Source organism: Propithecus coquereli, unplaced genomic scaffold, assembly GCF_000956105.1.
Source record: "Propithecus coquereli isolate 6110/MARCELLA unplaced genomic scaffold, Pcoq_1.0 Scaffold962, whole genome shotgun sequence".
NCBI lineage: Eukaryota > Metazoa > Chordata > Mammalia > Primates > Indriidae > Propithecus > Propithecus coquereli.
Genome location: NW_012155974.1, coordinates 406053 through 424080, shown reverse-complemented (window position 1 = coordinate 424080; position 18028 = coordinate 406053). Strand labels below are relative to the sequence as shown.

Genomic DNA, 18028 nt, shown 5'->3' with positions numbered 1-18028 from the left:
GCTCGGAGGGCTCTAAGGCGCACGGAGACTGAGCCGGGGGCCAGGCTCCAGCCAGGCCTGGGCCCTGAAGGCCGTGATGGGAAAGTGAGGCGGGCGTGGGGCGGCGCTCCCTTGGGCGGGAGGGGCCGGTGAGTCCTGGGTTGGGAGAGGCCGAGTGGGCGAGGCCCAGGGCTCTGCAGGAAGGGAGGACAGAGCTGCCGGGCTGAGGGTGGCTGCCTGGCCTGGCCTGGCCTGGCTAGGGTGGTCCTGGGTGCAGGGGCAGACTGCACTGCGGTCCCTGGGCTGTGCTGAGGGCACCAGGCCTGGGCCCCGCCTTACCCAGGGCCAGAGCACGTGGGGGGTCCGGAACCAGGCTGCCCGCTGCTTCACGTTCGCCACCAGGGTTTCGGCATAGAGGCCGATGTTGGCTGGGGTGACGGGCTCACTCATGTTGGGGTACACCCCATCTGCAGGTGGCTCTGGGAAGACGGCCACGCCATTCCAGTAGAACCCTGACCTGAGGGTGGGCAGAAGGTTACTCGGAGAAGATAGGAGCTTTGCGGACAGGCAGGCTCAGACCTGGCACCACCACCTACTGGCCCGGGGCCTCTGCACATCACATTACCCCAACCCTGGACTCTCCCCTCTCACGATGATCCCCCGGTGGACCAGATGAGATTCATTCGCTCGTTCATGCAGGCCCCCTCCTTGTCCACCAGACCCAGGGTCTCAGGACTCTAGGCAGGCTGCGGACGGGGTGAGGCAACTGGGGCCCTCGCCTAGGGCACAGAATTTAAGGGGGGTGCCCAAAATCTCAGTAGTCAAGATATATGATATTTTAGTGCAATACTTTAAAAAGTCAAAGTTAATGCAAAAAACCCACAATGAACAAAATGTCAGAGTTTAAACAAAGACAAGATCAACACGAGTGGATTTCTCCCTTTGCCGTGGTTCCGGCGTGGCCTGGCATGGCACTCATCCCAGGGCTGAGCTGCGGGGCCGAGACAGCCCCAGTGAACTGCCATCATGCTCACACTCTGCAGCCTCGGTGACACCCATGGGAACATCACCTGGAGCCCGTGGTCCTGGGCAGCCGCCCGGCTCTGCCACTGCTGACACATTGGCCTTGGTCCCCTCATTGGGAAGATGTGTGGCGGTTGTTATGAGGTTGGGATGAAAACAGTTCACAGACAGAAGCTGGACAGTGCCCGGTTCAGGGCAGGGCCCGACAGAGCCCACGACTGTCAATGAAGCCCTCTGAGGTTCTTCTCACCAGCTGCCCCTGCTGCTTCTTTTCCTACCCTAAGCGGGGCCGAGCACCTCACCCAAGGCCCCACACGCACAAAAGGCAGAGCCGGGATTTGAACCCAGAGCTATCTGGCTGCAGAGAGACCGCAGGTGGCTGTTGCCACGACATGGAGGCTTTGAAGCCAGAGACCTGAACCAAACTCTGGCTCTGCCGCATTTGCCAGCCGTGGGATGGGGGTGGGTTGCTGTGCCTCAGTTTCTCCTTTTATAAGGTGGGGCACTCTGAGTGTCTCCCTCATGGGGCTACTGTGAGGGTTTCTGAGGTGCTCGGAGCTGGCTGCCCATGCTCTGAAAAGCAGCTAGGAATGTGCACTTGGGCTCGATTCTCATCCTGTCCTCGGGGGCTCTCCTAGTCCCCACCGTGTCCTCACCAAGCCTCCAGGGAAGAGATGCGTTGTGAGGCGAACTGCCCCGCCAGCACAGAGGGTCCTCGCCCACGTGCCCCCCGTGCAGCCGGACCAGCACCCATCTGGCCCTCAGCCCGGCGGCCTTCGCCTCCCTGCCAGCCGGTGACATTATTCCAACAGGCTGGTCACATCCTTCCGCAGGAGCCACAAGGCACTACCCTCTCGTCTGCGCAGCCTGCCCTGCCTGCCCACCCTGATCTCAGGCAGCCCCTCTGGGCGCGTGTGACATGGGGCACCCTCCTCCTCGAGGCTGTGCACACGTGCATGAGAGTCACAGACGGCTGTCGGTCTCACCTGTCCCGTGTCAGGTGGTGTGTGTTCACCTACCTCGCTCTGTTCAGGGCGAGGACCCCTCCCTCACCGTTGGGGCAAACAGGAGGTGGTGGGGACGGCAGGTGATTCCACAAGACAGTGACAAGCAGATCCATCCCGTAACCCCTCCCCCCACTCCTCCTGCCTTCTTCACTGTAACCCCTGACAAGGACAAGAACCCAGAGAGGACAGGGAGGATGGGGACAAACCCTTGTGCCAGCCCCCCAACAAAGCCAGGCCACACCAGGAGCGAGTGGGGCAGCATTCGTGTCGGCGGCCTTCCGCCCGCACCCACAGCACCCCAGAGCCGGCACCCTCTCCAAGCCCAGTGGCAGGTGGGGGGGACGGAGGCGGGGAGCCACGTGGCCACTGTGGTTGAGAGAAAATCAAACTAGAAGAGTTGGAGAGTGTCAGAGAGAAGCTTGACAGCACCCCGGGGACGCCATGGCCGGATGGGGCGGACGCGTGGCTACAGGGGCTCAGGAAATCAGTGGGTTCACTTTCCTTGCCTTGCAAATGGGGGCAGCGGAAGCCAGAGCAGAAAGGGACCTGCCAGGGCCCCGGTGGGAGGTTCTTGGGAACGCTGACATAAAGACCTCATCTTCTAAATACTCCTGCCTTGGGACAGGGGCCCACGGCAAGGAGCAATTTGCTGTTATGTGGAACTGGGGTTAAATCCTGCCTCCCCTACTCACAGGCTGGACGACCTTAAGCTGATCACTTACCCTCTCTGAGCCTCAGATTCCTCATCTATAAAAGCAGGTTAATAACTCCACCCACTCTGTCAGGGAGGCTTAAAAATGTGAAACCCTATGTGGAATTCTTAATGAGCTATTATCAAAAAACTGCATAATAGCAGCATGGGCTGGGAAAACCCCGCTGTGTTCAGAGCCCCAGGGGGGTGCAGGGTCCCGAGCAGGCGGCAGGCGGCGAGGAGGACGCACCTGTTGGAGAAGGGTACATGGGACGGGGTGCAGTAGCTGTACTGGTCCATGATGTGCGTGAAGATCTGCTGCTGCGCAGACAGGGACGGGGACCCCTGCCACACGAACTGCAGCTCCTGCAAACCGGGAGGGAGCAGAGTGAGGGCCGAGGGCCAGCGTGGCCGCTGGGCTCTGCCTCCCCCAGCCCCACTTTTCCTCTTCTCAGTGGTTCAAGGACAGGGTCTCCCTCTGCTGCTTCCTCTCGTGCGCCCAAAGCCACACGTGGTGGGATCTGCCCTCCAGAAGGAGCTGCTAATCCACCCTATCTGTTTCTCAGTGCAGGCTTCTCTCTGCCAGGGCCTCTAAGAGCAGCTCATTCTAACTCTGCCTGAATACTCCCAGGCACAGGGAACTCATCATCTCCCACCAAGTGAGCAGTCTATTTTTAAAAAATTATTCTGATGTTTGGAAGGTGCTCAGGGTTACAAAGCAGGGATAGAATCCTAGTTCATAAAGTACTGGCTCTGGGACCATACACAAGTGCCTGAGGCCTCTGTGACTTGGTTTCTGCGTGAAAAATGGGGACAACCTTGCCCGGCTCATAGGGCCATCTGCAGGCGAGATGCAGCTGGCACAGCAAGTGTGCTCGGTGTTCAGGAGGGGCCACTGAGCTCCTACTGACAACGCAAATGACACCACTCTTGCCCTCCTAGGGCCTAAATCCACTGTGTGCAACTCCCTCTGGCTAGGACTACAGCTGCTCTCTAGAACCTTCTCACCAGAATGATCCGGGACAGGGTTGTTACCTTTTTGGGCCTTAGTTTCCTCACCTGTAAAATGGGGATAAGTATGACTCCACTCATCTCTTATGGGTTGAATTGTGGCCCCCACAAAAGCTATGTTGAAGTCCTAACCCCTAGTACCGCAGAATGTGACCTTATTTGGAAGTAGGGCCTTTGCAGGGGTAAAGTTACAAGTTAATCAAGTTGAAATGAGGTCATTAAGGTGGGCCCTGATGCAGCAGCACTGGCGTCCGTATGAAAAGGCAAACTTTGGACGCAGACACGCACAGAGGGCAGACGGTGTGAAGACACAGGGAGAAGACAGACATCTTGGGCCGAGGAGAGAGGCCTGGGGCAGATCCCTCCCTCACACTTTCAAAGGGGACGTGGCCCTGCCAACGTCTTGATTCCGGCCCCCAGAACAGTGAGACAATAATAAATTTCTGTCATTTGAGTCACCCAGTCTGGGGTGCGTTGCTACGGCAGCCCCAGCAGACTAATACGGCAGTAGGCGAAACGAGGGATGGGTAGTATCTGGCACCAGGCAGATCTCGAAATAGCTGCCCACACACCTGAAGAGTCATTACGTCTCTGCTGACCATTCTCCTGGCTGAATACACCCTGCTGTTTGCCTGTCGGTCAGCCACCGCCCGCCCAGTGCGGTTCAGCTCTAGCAGCCCAGCCGCAGGCCTGGCAGGAGGGGGAAAGGGCCTCGGAGCTGGAGGCGTCCACGCTGGGCCTGCGGGCGGCACACGAGGCGCCTGACTCACCCGGGCCACCTGCCTGGCCTCCTTCAGGTTGTAGTCGATCCGCGAGATGAGGTGGGCATTGAAGCCTGCCAGCGCAAAGAGGGTGGGGGTTGTGGCAGACGCACCAAACGGGTCGACGTGCCAGGAGAACTGTGGCCGGATCCCAAATGTTTCATAGAGAAACCCGTGTCCTTCTGCAAAGACAGTATCGCCCTGCTGGTGCCTGGCAGGTGGGCGCCCCTGCCTCCCTGCTCGCACTCACCCAGGCTGCCCCCCATCCGGCAGGCCACAGTGCCAGCCACTGGGCAAAGCAGGGCCACATGGGTTGGCAGAGGCGAGGGTTTCAATTTTCAATGTTTAATTGTGGAAAAGTACATATAACACACAATTCACCATCTCAATCATTTCTAAGCACACAGACCGTGCACTAACACAGTACCACTAGCACATTCGCACTGCTGTGCAGCTGTCACCGCCATCCGTCTCCAGCACTCTCCCATCTTCCCAAACCGAAGCTCTGTCCCCGTGAGACACTGCCCCCCCCCCAGCCCTGGCACCCGCGTTTCTCCTCTCCTCCCTATGGATTTGACTCCTCATATAAGTGCAACCGCATGTCCTTTTGCGTCTGGCTTATCTCACTGAGCATAACGCCCGAGGCCTTCGGCGGCACGGCCCGTGTGGAGGTGTGGGCTTGGTATGAACTTGGAAAAGATGCTGATTCTGGTCCGCAGCAGAGCTCTCAGGCATCACAACATTAAAAGGCCAAGTGTGAACTTCAAATCTGAGGGAGCGTTGGTTCAGAAATGCATCCAGAAACTACTGCTGCTTCTTCAGGAGGTGAGGCTCAGGGCCCAGAGGGTGGCTAGACTCAGGGACTCCTGGCAAACATGGCAGGGCCCGAGCGCCAGTGTGTGCCTCTGGGACGAGGCGACAAAGGGCACCGCAGCTTCGGCCCTGGGCCACGCGCCTGGGGAAGCTGCCCGACCTGACGCGCAGCGAGGACCTGAGCCCTCCTCTCACAGCCAGTGGCGAGGGGGGAAGCAGAGCCTCTAGCCCTGGTCTAGCCTCGAGGCGACGCGGCCTGCCCCGCCCCCCATCCCCCTGACACCCTGATGGCAACTTCCCGAAAGACTCTGTGCCAGAACCACCCAGCTAAGCCCTTCCTGAGCTCACCCACAGAGACTGTGGGTGTGAACCGTTTGTTGTTGGAAGCCACTGAGTTTGGGGGCAACCTGCTACATGGCGGTGGACAACCAATACAAAGGGCTCTATGCCAAAATCACCCGGCCAGTCATGAGTCAAGAGCCACCACAATGGGCCGGACCTAGGGCTCAGTGCTGCAATGGAATGACATCCCACACTCATACAGGTCCTTGATTGACCTTCCCCAAGCCCTTCCCCCAAATATTACCTTCTTAACATCCTAAGAGACAGGTGTTATAATCTGAATTTTAAGGATGGAAAACAAGATTCAGGGAACTCTAGTAACAGGTCTAGGGGCAAATTGCCTTCATCGATAAACTCCCCCATCCTGCAGACCCTGGCTGAGGCCCGGATGACACCAGCATTCTGGGACAGGGCAGCCACGAGACCCCAAAGCAAGGGCAAGACAGGGAGGGGAGAGCTGCTGGGAGGCGTGGGTGCAGCGAGGAAGGTCTGATGGGATCAGAGGCGGAGGAAGTAATTGACAGCTCTCCAGGGAGCCCGGCTGGGAGTGGCACCCCAGTCCTCAGGAACACTGGCCCGGCAGGCAGAGGAGGCGGAGCAGGAGCAGGAGCAGGCAGAGGCTGGAGGAGGACAGGGGCGTGCAGGGGCCAGGGTGTGTTAGGGACAGAAAAACAAGCGAGAGGTAATGGAAACCAGAAAAACAGAAAGGAGAAAACATTTATAGAAAAACAATAAGGAGGAAATGGTTGCAGAAAAATATAAAGAGGGAAGAGTTATTTCAGTCTTAGAGAATGAGGTAATCGGGCCATGAACACTGACCACCAGTCAGAGAACAGAAAATACACCACAACAGGTTACGGCACTTTCCCCACCTTGCATTATTAGAAAGAATGACTGAAACACGACCTTTAAGTCATGTCCACACCTGGAAAGAGTTCGGTCCCCAAAGCAATGAGGTATAGTTATGATAACTATAACTAACCTTTACCTAAACATAAAAGCATATAAAAAGAGAAACCTAGAAGTAGACAGTGTCTCCTCCACTTGGGGAGACAGACCCGCTTTCCCCTAGGAAACGTACTTTCACTTTGCACCCTTAAACTTTCCTTACAGTAAATTCTTCGTGCGTACTGGCTGGGTGGCTGTCATCTCTCTCCGTCACACGGGCCAAGGCTTGTGATTCCTCCAAGCCTGGAGCCCAAGCACTGGGGCGACACTTTGGAGCCTGTGTGTTTGGCCAAGCTCAGCCGTGACCAGGACTGTGGCAGGTGCAGGAGGGAGTGGCTGGCAGCACCGCGCTGAGAGAGGCCTGTGAGCTCCGAGGGCACCGCCTCCCACCAGATGGGGCAGCCGGGGTGGGAGGCAGGCCCACGCTGCCAACCCAGCACGGCACACAGACCTTTCCTCACTCGCAGAATTCTCGCTTTGTCCGGGGGGCGCCAGGCCCAACCCCGAGGGATGAATCACAGCCGACCTAAGTCAGACCTGGCAGGCTCGCTCCCCTCTGCCAGATGTTTGTTGTCCTGGTCTGCCTGGCAGCTAGAGGCAGTATTAGCTAATTAGCAGGGCGACCATTGGGCTGAGACAGCAAACTGAAATCCAGCTCAGCAAATAGGAAGACAAAATGTAAGCTCAACCAATCAGAAACCACCAGCCAACCTCTAACTAGGGACTTTTCACTATAACCAACCAAACACTTTCTTCATCTTGATTCGTGAGTATCTGATAAAAGTTTCCCCCACATCCCCCTTGGTGGAGCTCTAGTGCTTCCCAATTCATGAATCGCTGTTTGCTCAAATAAAGTCTTTAAAATTTTAGTGTGCCTAAGTTTATCTGTTAACAGAATGGACTATGGATATAGCCAATAACAAGTGTGGGTTAAGCCTGTCAGTTTCAGGGGAAGATTTTCCACCTTAATTAAAGAGAGAAATAGGAAGAAAGCCCCTTTCCCCCTTTCTCCTGCCTTGAATGTGGCTGTATGGCAATACGATGCCTGAGCTATGGCAGCCACATTGTGACCACGAGGGTAAGGCCATGAGAATCACAGATATCAAAGTGCTGCCAAATCAGTCCCCAAACTATCCCCAGCTTGTTAAATAAGCAGTAAATGTCCTCCAGACTCAAGTCACTTTACTCAGGTGTTCCGGCCCTCCTACAGAAAGCTCTCCTGAGAGTTACAGGTGACTAATGAATGAAACTGCTAATTGGCCCCCAGTAGATATCCTCTCCTTCCTTCTATTACAGTAACAGAACCACACACTCCCTCTTGGTTTTAGCAGGGCACATGGACTCCCAGCCAGACACTACATTCCCCAGTTTCCTTTGCAGCTAGTATGGGGCACATGACTCTATTTTGGCCAATGGGCTGTGAGCAAAATATTGGACTACATTCCCCAGCCTCCCAGCAGTTAGAGGGGACCATGTGACTGAGTTCTGGCCAGTGGGAATGTGAGCAGAAGTGATGTGAGCAGGTTCTGGGTCACCCTTCACAAAGAGGCTGCCTGCCTTCTCTCTCCCATCCCCTCTCCGCCACCCTGCAGGAATGACATCTCAGTGGGGTGAGCCAGCAACGAGGACAGGTGGATGGCAGAGCGGCATGACAGAAGCATCTTAGATCTCTGGATCACCGTGTGGAGCGGAACCACCAGTCCCCAGAGTGGCTGCAACTGCAGATTTCCATGAGAGAAAAAAACCTTCCCTCTTGTGGGAGCCACTGTCACGTGGTCTCTGTTAAAGCCGCCGAGCCAGCATCCTAACCAGTGCAATGACCAGGACAAGACGTAGCTCGCCAGAGTGTGCGGGGCAGAGGCCACGCTGCAGGGGCTGAGGGGAAGCAGAGGAAGCCGGGAAATAAGAAGTATGGCTGCAGCCCAGGCTGGAGAGACCTGCTTTCCTCCTTTCAGGAAACATCCTTTCAGGATAATGTTAAGTGTGCTTTAAGCACTACTGGGGAGGGGTCGGACACACGGAGGAAGGTTGAGGAGAGTCTGGCGACACAGGCGAGAGGGATCACTAGTAGAGTGGGAGGGGAAGGGCCGGGGGAATGGCCTAGAGCTTGGGTTTGAATAACCAGGACAGCAGTGGCCACCCAGGACAGGCCCAGGTGTCTCCTTCGCTCTGCCTAGACCCTTCCCTTCCTCCACTCAGGCCAGCAGAGCCCCAGCTGGGCTCTCTCCCTGTCAGGAAGCGGGTGGGGGTCTTTCCCTCTGGCACCTGCCACTCTTCCAGGCCTCTGCTGAGAATCCCGGTGAGGAATCTGCCACCCCCGGGCTGCTGCCCACACCCAGCTTTTCCCAGTCACTGAGGTGCTGGGAACAAATGCTTTTCCCCTCACTGGAAATGTCACGTCTAAAATTAAGGTGGGTGTTGGCGTGACTGCCAGGAACGGGAGCTGGAGGAGGCAAAGACAAGAGCGGTGAGCTCCCTGACAGGCTCAGCTCTCCCCAGGCCTCCGGGGCAGCCAGCAGGGTCTTGCCAGAGCAGGTGATCCAGAACCCAGCCACCCCAGGACAAGGTCAGGGGCCTAGTGGCCCCGACCCAAAGACCTCGCCTGGGAAGCCACCGTGGGCCGAGCCCGGAGGCCGTGCCTGACTGCAGGCTTCTTCCCGTGCTGCCCAGGGCCTGCCTTGCTGCAGGGCTCCGCAGAGGCGAGACGGAGGACAAAGGGACCCAGACACAGAAGGGGTCTAGTGCCTCTCACCTGAGAAACCCCAGGCCCTGGGCACGGTTCACAGCCAGAATCCCCCGGGACACCTGGGATGTGTGGTTTGAAAAGGCCACCCAGAGAGTCTGACATGTACCCTCTTCCCCTGACCGAGGGACTACGAGTTAGAGAGAAAGCCCCAATCTCGTCTGATCGCGGAAGCTAAGCAGGGTCAGGCCTGGTTAGTACTTGGATGGGAGAGACAGCAGAGGCCAGACAGACCTGGCTTTGAGCTCCAGCTCTGCTACTTACTGCACACAGATCCCTGCACACCTCGGTGCCTCAGTTTCCTCACCTATAAAGTCAGGCAGTTAATGGTACCACTCGCTACCAGGCTGTCCTCAGCAACCAGGAGGCAACAGAAGGGAAAGGGGCTTAGCTAACAAGGAACCTGCCGACTCGGCTGGGCTCAGGTCACATCTGGGACCCATCACGTAGCTGGTGGTGTGACTCAGGCACATTTTGACAGCAACTGAACCTCAAATTTCTCCTCTGCAAATGGGCATTTGGAAGGTCATCCATCCACAGGATTGCCCTGGGGGCTGAAAAAAAATCCGTGCACGTTTTGTACCTAGAGCAAGGCGGTCACCACGCAAGAAATCCAAAGTCTGTCCCCTGAGGGCCCCATGCGTTTGGGCGGTTTTGGAAATGGAGCCTCACAGAATCCACCCACTCTACAGGGGCTCCTCCTGCCTCAGAGCAACAAAACCCCACCTTCCTGGGGCTTCCAGCTGCCGTGCTGTAGGTCAGGCCTGCGGGGTCAGCACTTGTGCGTTCAGGGCAGGGGCACACCGGGCTGAGAGCACAGGCGAGGGCGCCCCAGCTGTGGGCACCCCCGAAGCAGGGCAGTTCAGCGCCCGCCTCCTGCCCTGCCTTGCCCACTGAGCACTTGTTTGCCAAGGCCCTGTGCCGAGCCCCGGGGACCCCGATAGGAGTCAGACAGGGGTCCCTGCCAGGGGCGAAGCAGGGAGGCCATGAGGAACTGTGGGGACCCCAAAGGACATTTCCTGGAGGAGGCGCTCAGCTGTGGCTTGAGGATGCAGGTGGAGAACATGAGGGAACACCACGAAAGAAAGCTCAGGCGTGAGGAACAGCACAGGAGCCGTCGTTGCTGGCGCAGGGCGGCAAGCCCGTGAGGGAGGCCTATGGCAATGCTGCGTTCAGGGTTGAAACGTCATGAGAAGAGCGCGGGCTTTGGAGTCGGGGAACCCCGGCATGGTGGCTGTGGGCAAAGCAGCTCCTCTCTGAGCTTTGCTTCCCTCACCTGTCACCTGGGGCAAGAGGACCACTCCTGGGGTGTGGGGATGCAGGGAGGGGGCACAGGACGAGCTCCGGGCACAGTGGGGGCTGTGCACAGAAGACAAGGATGAGAGGCCCGAGAAGAAGGGGGTGTGTCTGTAACGCCACCTCTTCCGTGGAAGGGCCAAGTGCAGGGACTGACTGAGCGCAAAGCAGCAAGCAACGGACACAGGGGAGACTCCAGACCACAGACGAGGAGAGAAGAGAGTGCTAGAAACACCCTTAGACAGCATCACACCCTGCCTCGATGGTTTACAAATAGGGAAATTGGGGCCCACGCTGTTGCGAAGTGACCGTGGGACTTGGAGCTTCGGTCTCCAGGCCTGGACTCAAGTTCTGGTTATTTGTCCTTGAGAGAGTCAGTTCATTTCTTTGGGTCTCAGTTTCTACATCTGCAAAATGGGACTGAGAATCACAATGCCTCCTCATCAGCCTGCCATTGCGATGGGGTGGGTGTTGTCTGTGAAAAGCATTTGGTAAACAGCAAGTAGAGTGCCCACTGCCACTGGGGGTGGTGGTGGTGAGGATGGAAGAGATGGTGGTGAGGGAGATGATGGTGGTTGTGGGCAGGATGATGGTGGTGAAGGCGGTGATTGCGGTGATGGTAGAGGTGGAGGTGGTGATGGTGATGATGGTGGTGACTGTGATGATGGTGGTGGTGACAATGGTGATGGTCACTGTGGTGGTGGTAGTGGCAGTGGCGAAGGTAGCTAACATTTACTGAGCATTTACTAGAGAACCACACACCTACTAAAGGGATTATTCAAATTATCCCAACTGAATCCTCACAACAACCCCCGTTGGTAGGCATTACCATCAGACCCATTTTATTGATGAGGAAACTGAGGTGATGTTCCCTGCCTAGGGACACAGAGGTGGGAACTGGACAGCCAGGCCATACCCAGGCCATCTGACTCTAGAGTCCACGCTCTCGACCTCTACGTTCACTTCCCTCGGCCAGGCGTGCAGATGGTGCCAGAGCGTCACTGTTTTCACTGGCCAAGGTCCCTGCTTTTAGTCTGGATACTTGTCCCCTCCAAATCTCAGGTTGAAATTCCATCCCCAGGTTGGAGGTGGGGCCTGGTGGGAGGTGTTGGGTCACAGGAGCAGGTCTCATGAACGGCTTGGTGCCCTCCCGCAATACTGAGTGAGTTCTTGCTTTGTGAGTTCATGGAGAGCTGGTTGTTTAAACAAGCCTCGCACCACCTCCTCCCGCCCTCCACGTGACACCTGCTCCCCTTGACCTTCTGCCTTGACTGGAAGCTCCCCGATGTCCTCACAAGAAGCAGATGCTGGTGTCATGCTTCTTGCACAGCCTGCAGAACTGTGAGCCAAAATACCTCTTTTCTTTATAAATTACCCAGTCTCAGGCATTCCTTTACAGCAGCATGAAATGGTCTCTTTTTTTTCTAAGACAGAGTCTGGCTTCTCACTTTGTTGCCTGGGCTAGAGTGAGTGCTAGAGTGGCATCAGCCTAGCTCACAGCAACCTCAGACTCCTGGGCTCAAACGATCCTCCTGCCTCAGCCTCCCGAGTAGCTGGGACTACAGGAGCTTGCCATCACACCCAGCTAATTTTTTGTTTCTATTTTTTACAGCAACACAAAATGGACTAACAGATCTGCTAGGGGGCAGCCAGAGCTCAGACCCTGAGGGCTCAGACACCCAGTCCCAATCCCACTGGAGGGACCCTGAGTGCAGGGCAGGGTGGCCAAACCTGTGAGCTGTAGGATCTGGTCATCAAAGTGGGTCACAGCTTCATCATGCATGACCTGACCTCCGAGGACAAACTCCAGGCGTCCTTCTTCCAGGAGCTGGCGGACCTTGGCATGGGTGGGCAGAGAGAAAAGAGCCAGGTTGCAAGTCATGCCTACTGTGTCTCACGTGCCCTCCATTGAAACTCCTCACCCTGTTAATTTTGCAAAGGCAGGACACTGTCTGTTCTGGTCCACACTGTGTCCCCACCACCTAGAAAGCATGTGGCCCACAGCTGATATTTGAAATATATATATATGTCTGTATCTGTGTGTGTGTGTGTGTGTGTGTGTGTGTATTTGCTTTTGAAATAATTTCAAACTCATAAAAAAGTTGCAGGAAATAGCACAAAGAGCTCCCTTATATATCCTTTCCACGGATTCACTCATCATTAACATTTTTGACCTATTTGCCTTAACATTTTCCTTTTCTCTATGCACTTACTCTGTTTTTTCTAAACCACTTACAGTAAGGTAGCAATATTGTACCCTGACTGTAAATTTCAGTGTGTGTACACAAACAGCTCCTTATAGACTGTACTTTTGGTTGACTTTCTAATGGTACTGTATTTGTAGGTCATTCACTCAACAACGTTAAATGAGTACCTATTACACGCTGGGCGCTGTCCGGGCACTGGGGATTCGGCAGTGAACAAAGACAAAAGTCCTGTCCAGGGAACTGGGTTGATCACAAACCCTGATCTAAACTAGTCCTGTGAAGAGCCCAGTGGAGTTTTAGCCTCATGGGGTATGCTGGCACGGCCCTGGCCAGACCGCCCAGTAGAGTTTCCTGCCAGGATCTTCACTGGGCCACCCTGGCCAGCTGTGTCACCTGGTGACTACGTTACCTGGTGTTTCTGCTGGTCTGAGGCGACGCAGTCCCACCACAGGCGGAAAAACTCCTGCTCCACTGCGATGAACCGGCGCTGCCGCCCACGGGAAAGCTCCTCCAGCACGGAGGTGTAGACGTTGGCTGCATATGCCCGCATGCTTTCCTGCGGAGGGGACACCATCACACCAGCCCCAGTGCGGGCTCTGAGAGGGCTTGGTCCCAAGGAGAAGACTCTAGGGAGACCAGATGTCCCTGGGGCCTCTGCCACTTGCTGAGCACATCTGCACAGGGTGGAAGGCCCTTCCCTTAGCACCCCACTGCTCACCTACGAAATGGCTATGGGGCGCCCCCTCTGCACCAGATGTACAGTGAGGGCTGGGACTAAGAGGACGGCATGGGCTCTCCCTGCTTTCAGACAATGACACCCTGCGTGGGCAGAGGGATGTGCCAGGCCAGGGGTCAGGGACAGCTTCTCAGAGGGGGCGAGCCGGCAGGGCCCTGAGGGGGCAATGTGCGGGCAGCACAGGAAAGCCCGAGAGGTGAGAGGCGGTGTGTTCCAGGGACCCCAAAGGGGCCTGCTTGGGCTGAAATGAATGGAGCAGCAGACACTGAGAGGAGGAGCTCCCTCGGCTGTCCCTGGAGTCTAGCCGCCTGCCTTCCCCAGGCCAGGAGCTCTGCAGGCTGGAGTGCAGCGGCTTCCATTGGAGAGTCAGGGCCCAGCACACGGTAGTGCCCAGACAGTGCTCATTAAGTGTATGGTTAAGAGCACTGAGCAGGGAGTCAGGAGGTGTGGGGGTTATTCCTCAGTGACCTTGGACAAGGCACTGACCCTTTCTGCGCCTCAGTTTCCTCTTCTGGAGGCTGGTTGTGGCTGGCATACTTCCCCATGCCCTTATTCTGTCTTCATCCTGGGGTGGCTCCCCCACACCTTCCCACAGCCTGTCAGAGGCACCCCAGGACTGGACTTAACACTCGACATCAAATCCTCTTCCTGCCTCTCTCTCTTTGTTAAAATGTCACTACTCATTCATTAATGTCCTTTGTAAAGTCATTATATCCATACTCACAGAGAGGTTTTTGCTCATTTATTTAGGTATTTCCTTCCTCATTCCAAAAAAGAGCTCAAAGAAGCTGTTTCTGCTTCAGAAACCACAGGAAATTGAGGCTTTTCCCTCATTTTCCTTTTGCACTCTTACCATTCATTCAACAAACATCCAGGGACACCCACTTGTCAGGCATGGCGAGAACAGGTCAATGAGAAACATGGATGAAGCCCCTGCCCTGTGGAGCTTTTTCAAGTGGGGAAACACAATCAACAAGCCAACAAGTAAATATAGGGGCCCTTAGATGATGACAAGTGCTACGGACAAAACCCTAAAGGGAGGGGAGGCAATGCAGGTTAGATGGGGTTGCTGGGAAGGCCTCGCCAAAAAAGTGACTTTGAAGTAACAACTGAAGGAAAGGAGGAACTGAGCCCTACAGATATCTAGGAGGAAAGCATGTGGGGCAGGACACAGCCAATGCAAAGGCCCTGAGGCAGGAGTGGTCTTGGAGGTGTTGGTGGAAAAGCAGGGAGACCAGCATGGCTGGGGAGGGGTGAGGCCAGGTGCGGGCAATGCTGTGTCCTTCTGAGTTGTAGGGATTAACTGCCCACTGTGTGCCTTGGCCAGTGTGGGGCACATGCCTGATGGCAACTGAGCATTTACAGAGATGACAATAATTTGAGTCCCTCCCTCCCCTCACATTCAAGAGTCAGAAGAGGGCTCAGAATGCAGCCTTGGAGCCCACCTTCTCACCATCTGGGAAACTCCAGGGCTGCCCTGAGGCCCAGCCCACCACTGAGCCCACCCTTTACACAAATCAATAACAGGCTGAAAGGCGAGAACTGTGGTAAGGGCCTGGCTAAAAATAAGGCCCAGGCCCAGCTAAAAATAATGACAATAATTAGCCACTGTCTCCTTCTGCTACTCTGGAGCCACAGAGCTGGTGGTCATAAAGATTCTCAGCTTTCTCCATAGATAATATTACCTTTTGAAACCTAGGAGTAGTTTCAGAGATATCTTTCAGGCTCCCCATTCCAGTGGAATGGCTGACCCACCCAGACCAGCCGCCCATACCAAGGAACTGACCGAACTGGTGTTGCGACCCTGGCCCAAGAACCTGGTCAGCAAAGAAGACAATTTCTATAGCCCTATAGTTCCACACCGAACCCAGCCGATTAGCAGACTCAATTGCCTACAACAAACTGTCTTTAAAAACCCTGTCTCCCAAATTCTCGGAGAGGCGAATTTGAGAAATTTCTCCTGTCTCCCCGCTTAGCACTATGCAGAATAAACTTTCTCTGCGGCAAACCCTGCAATCTCGGCATATTGGCTTCCTCTTGGGCAGTGGGCAAATGAACCTGGTTGGGCGGCAACAACACCCCAGATCAGACCAGTTCTCGGGACCCCAGCAGCCCCAGGCTGTGCTAGGAATCTGACATCTACCACTCCTGGAGTGCCAGGCACCCTGGATATATGGTAGGGATTACTGTCCTCACTTTACAGACGGGAAAACTGAGGCTCGGGGAACGAAGCCCCTTGCCCAATGTCCTGAGCGGAACCACAAGCTGACCACAGGCCCAACCCCAAAGCCTGTCCTAGGGGTTATGAAGGACCCTGAACTGGCCTCCAATATCCTGCCCTGCAGGGGACCCGCCCCAGCCTGCTTTCCATCTGGCACCTGACATCCCCCTGCTTTGAAGCCAGCCCACCCCTCCTGCTCCAGGCTTACTCAGTGTCAACCCCCACACTGGAGTCCCCACTTCTCCCCAGCCTGGAATGCAGGGGCCCATCCAATCAGTGCACTGCTACAGAAGAGGAAACGGAGGTTCAGAGTCAGGAAGCGAGCAGCCCAAAGTCAGAGGCTCAACCAGTCCTCAACAGAGTCCAATCTTGAATCCAGGCTGAACCTCCCTCCTCTGTGCTGGCATCCGACCCGGGAGGTAAAGCCACATTCGGATCCGCAGGGAGAAGGAAGCTGCAGCTTCAGAGGGCGCGTGGAGCGTCGCCGGCCACCCACCTGCACCGTGTAGACCCAGCCCACGTCCATGTGGCTGTGGGGCACCACGAAGGCTCGAATGGGGCCCGCGGGCCGGGCCCCGGGCGGTCGCAGCAGAAGCAGACGCAGGAGCAGCGGCAGCCAGCGCAGCTGCCCCATCTCTGCGGCCGGCGGGGACGGCGCTCGGGGCAGGCAACAGTTCCGCAGCGCCGGGAGACTTCCGGGTCCCGGGGCGGGGGCGGGGCCCGGACGCGCCCATTGGCCGTGGTCTCGGCGCGCGCGGGCGCGGGGGCGGGTTCTAGCGCCAACGCTCGGCGCTCCACCCCCAGCTCCGGTTCCCTGTCTGTCCTCGACCGTCCCGAGCACCAACCGGCCAGCCGAGGGACCGCATGGCGCTCCACCGGGGGGTCTCCGCCTCCGGGGCTGCTCCTGGGAGCCCTCCCTCACCTGGGCCCGGCCCGGGGCGCCGCACGGGGGGAGGAGGAACTGACTTTCGGAGACTGCTTGCCAGAGGGCGCACAGTTGGAAGACAAGGCTGACTGAAGCTTTCCGGGTTACCGGCCGGTGACTTGGGGCAAGATGGTTCGCTCTGAGCCTACGCAAAAGGGGAGGATGCGGGGAGCTGTGAATTAGCTGAGAGAATGCACGGAAAGTGGAGACGAGCACAGTGTCTCGGGCTGCCCATGGTGGGGGGCAGGCACATTGGTGCATCCCGGTGGGGTGTGAGTGTGGCCTGGGGCTGTCCCCGTCCACCTCCCTTCCCGCAGAGAGCAGGGTCCGTGGTTTGGGGTTTACTGCCTGAGAACCAAATGGCTGGGCCCCTGATTGGCATTTTCTCCCGGGGCGGACCGCGCTGGTTACCTTGCCAGCCGCTTCACCTACTCAGCACAGGGAACCGAGAACACGTTCTCTTTCTGCCTACCCACCCCTCTAGCCGGGCCCCTGGGTCAGATGTGGATAGCGCTCACCAACACCTGTGTCCTCGCTGCCTTCCAGGGTCACAGCCGGACTACCCTTCCCAGCCCCTGCTGCATCCAGGAGTGTCAGCCAGCCGGACGTGGCAGGGCTGTGCCCACTTCCAGGCTGGCCAGAACAACCTCCCACGCGTGCGCTCCTCTCTCTTCCTCACCCCAGTGGAGGGCACGCTGAGGACCTCACAGAGGCCAGAGCCACTGATGGAGGCCCCGAAGGACCACATGGAACCACGAGGAACTCCACAGATTTGTTAATATTTTCTCCACATGAGAAATAAGCTGTTATTGTGTTAGGCCACTGAGTTATCTGACAGAGCAGTGTCACATTGCAGCGGCCTCCAATCTTTACACCAGGCACCGGTTTTGTGGAAGACAGTTTTTCCACCGGTGGTGGTGGCGGGGGCATGTTGCTGCCTTGGCTCCACCTCAGATCGTCAGGCATTAGATTCTTACAAGGAGTGCACAACCCGCATCCCTGGCATGTGCAGCTTACAGCGGGTTCATGCTCCTGTGAGGGGCTGATGCCCCTGCTGATCTGGGGGGACGGGGCTCGGGTGGTGATGTGAGCAATGGGGAGTGGCTGTGGGTGCAGGTGGGGCTTTGCTTGCTCACTGGCCACTGGCCTCCTGCTGTGTGGCCTGGTTCCTGGTGGGCCACTGCCCAGTGCTGGTCCACAGACCGGGGCTTAGGGACTGCAGACGTATTATATTTGCCAAAGATGGCCTTCACATCACCCACCCCACAAGCTCCTCATAGGCTGTGATCTTGGCATTCCTCCCATTGAGACATGGGGTCTGTATC

The 18028-nt window shown here is 56.7% G+C and overlaps 1 protein-coding gene across 3 annotated transcripts in view; it reads right to left on the bottom strand.

The window, feature by feature from the left end:
* Positions 1-16440, bottom strand: part of MAN2B2 (mannosidase, alpha, class 2B, member 2) — a 37340-nt gene extending 20900 nt beyond the window's left edge. For all 3 annotated transcript variants that reach the window (XM_012665120.1, XM_012665118.1, XM_012665121.1), the window contains exons 1-6: positions 16275-16440; positions 13231-13377; positions 12346-12451; positions 4482-4654; positions 2951-3066; positions 319-496 (exon numbers count right to left, since the gene is read on the bottom strand). In XM_012665120.1, coding sequence (XP_012520574.1) covers positions 319-496; positions 2951-3066; positions 4482-4654; positions 12346-12451; positions 13231-13377; positions 16275-16412 — 858 coding nt within the window. In that variant the 5' untranslated portion in view covers positions 16413-16440. The remainder of the gene's footprint in view (positions 1-318; positions 497-2950; positions 3067-4481; positions 4655-12345; positions 12452-13230; positions 13378-16274) is intronic.
* Positions 16441-18028: the final 1588 nt, after the last annotated feature.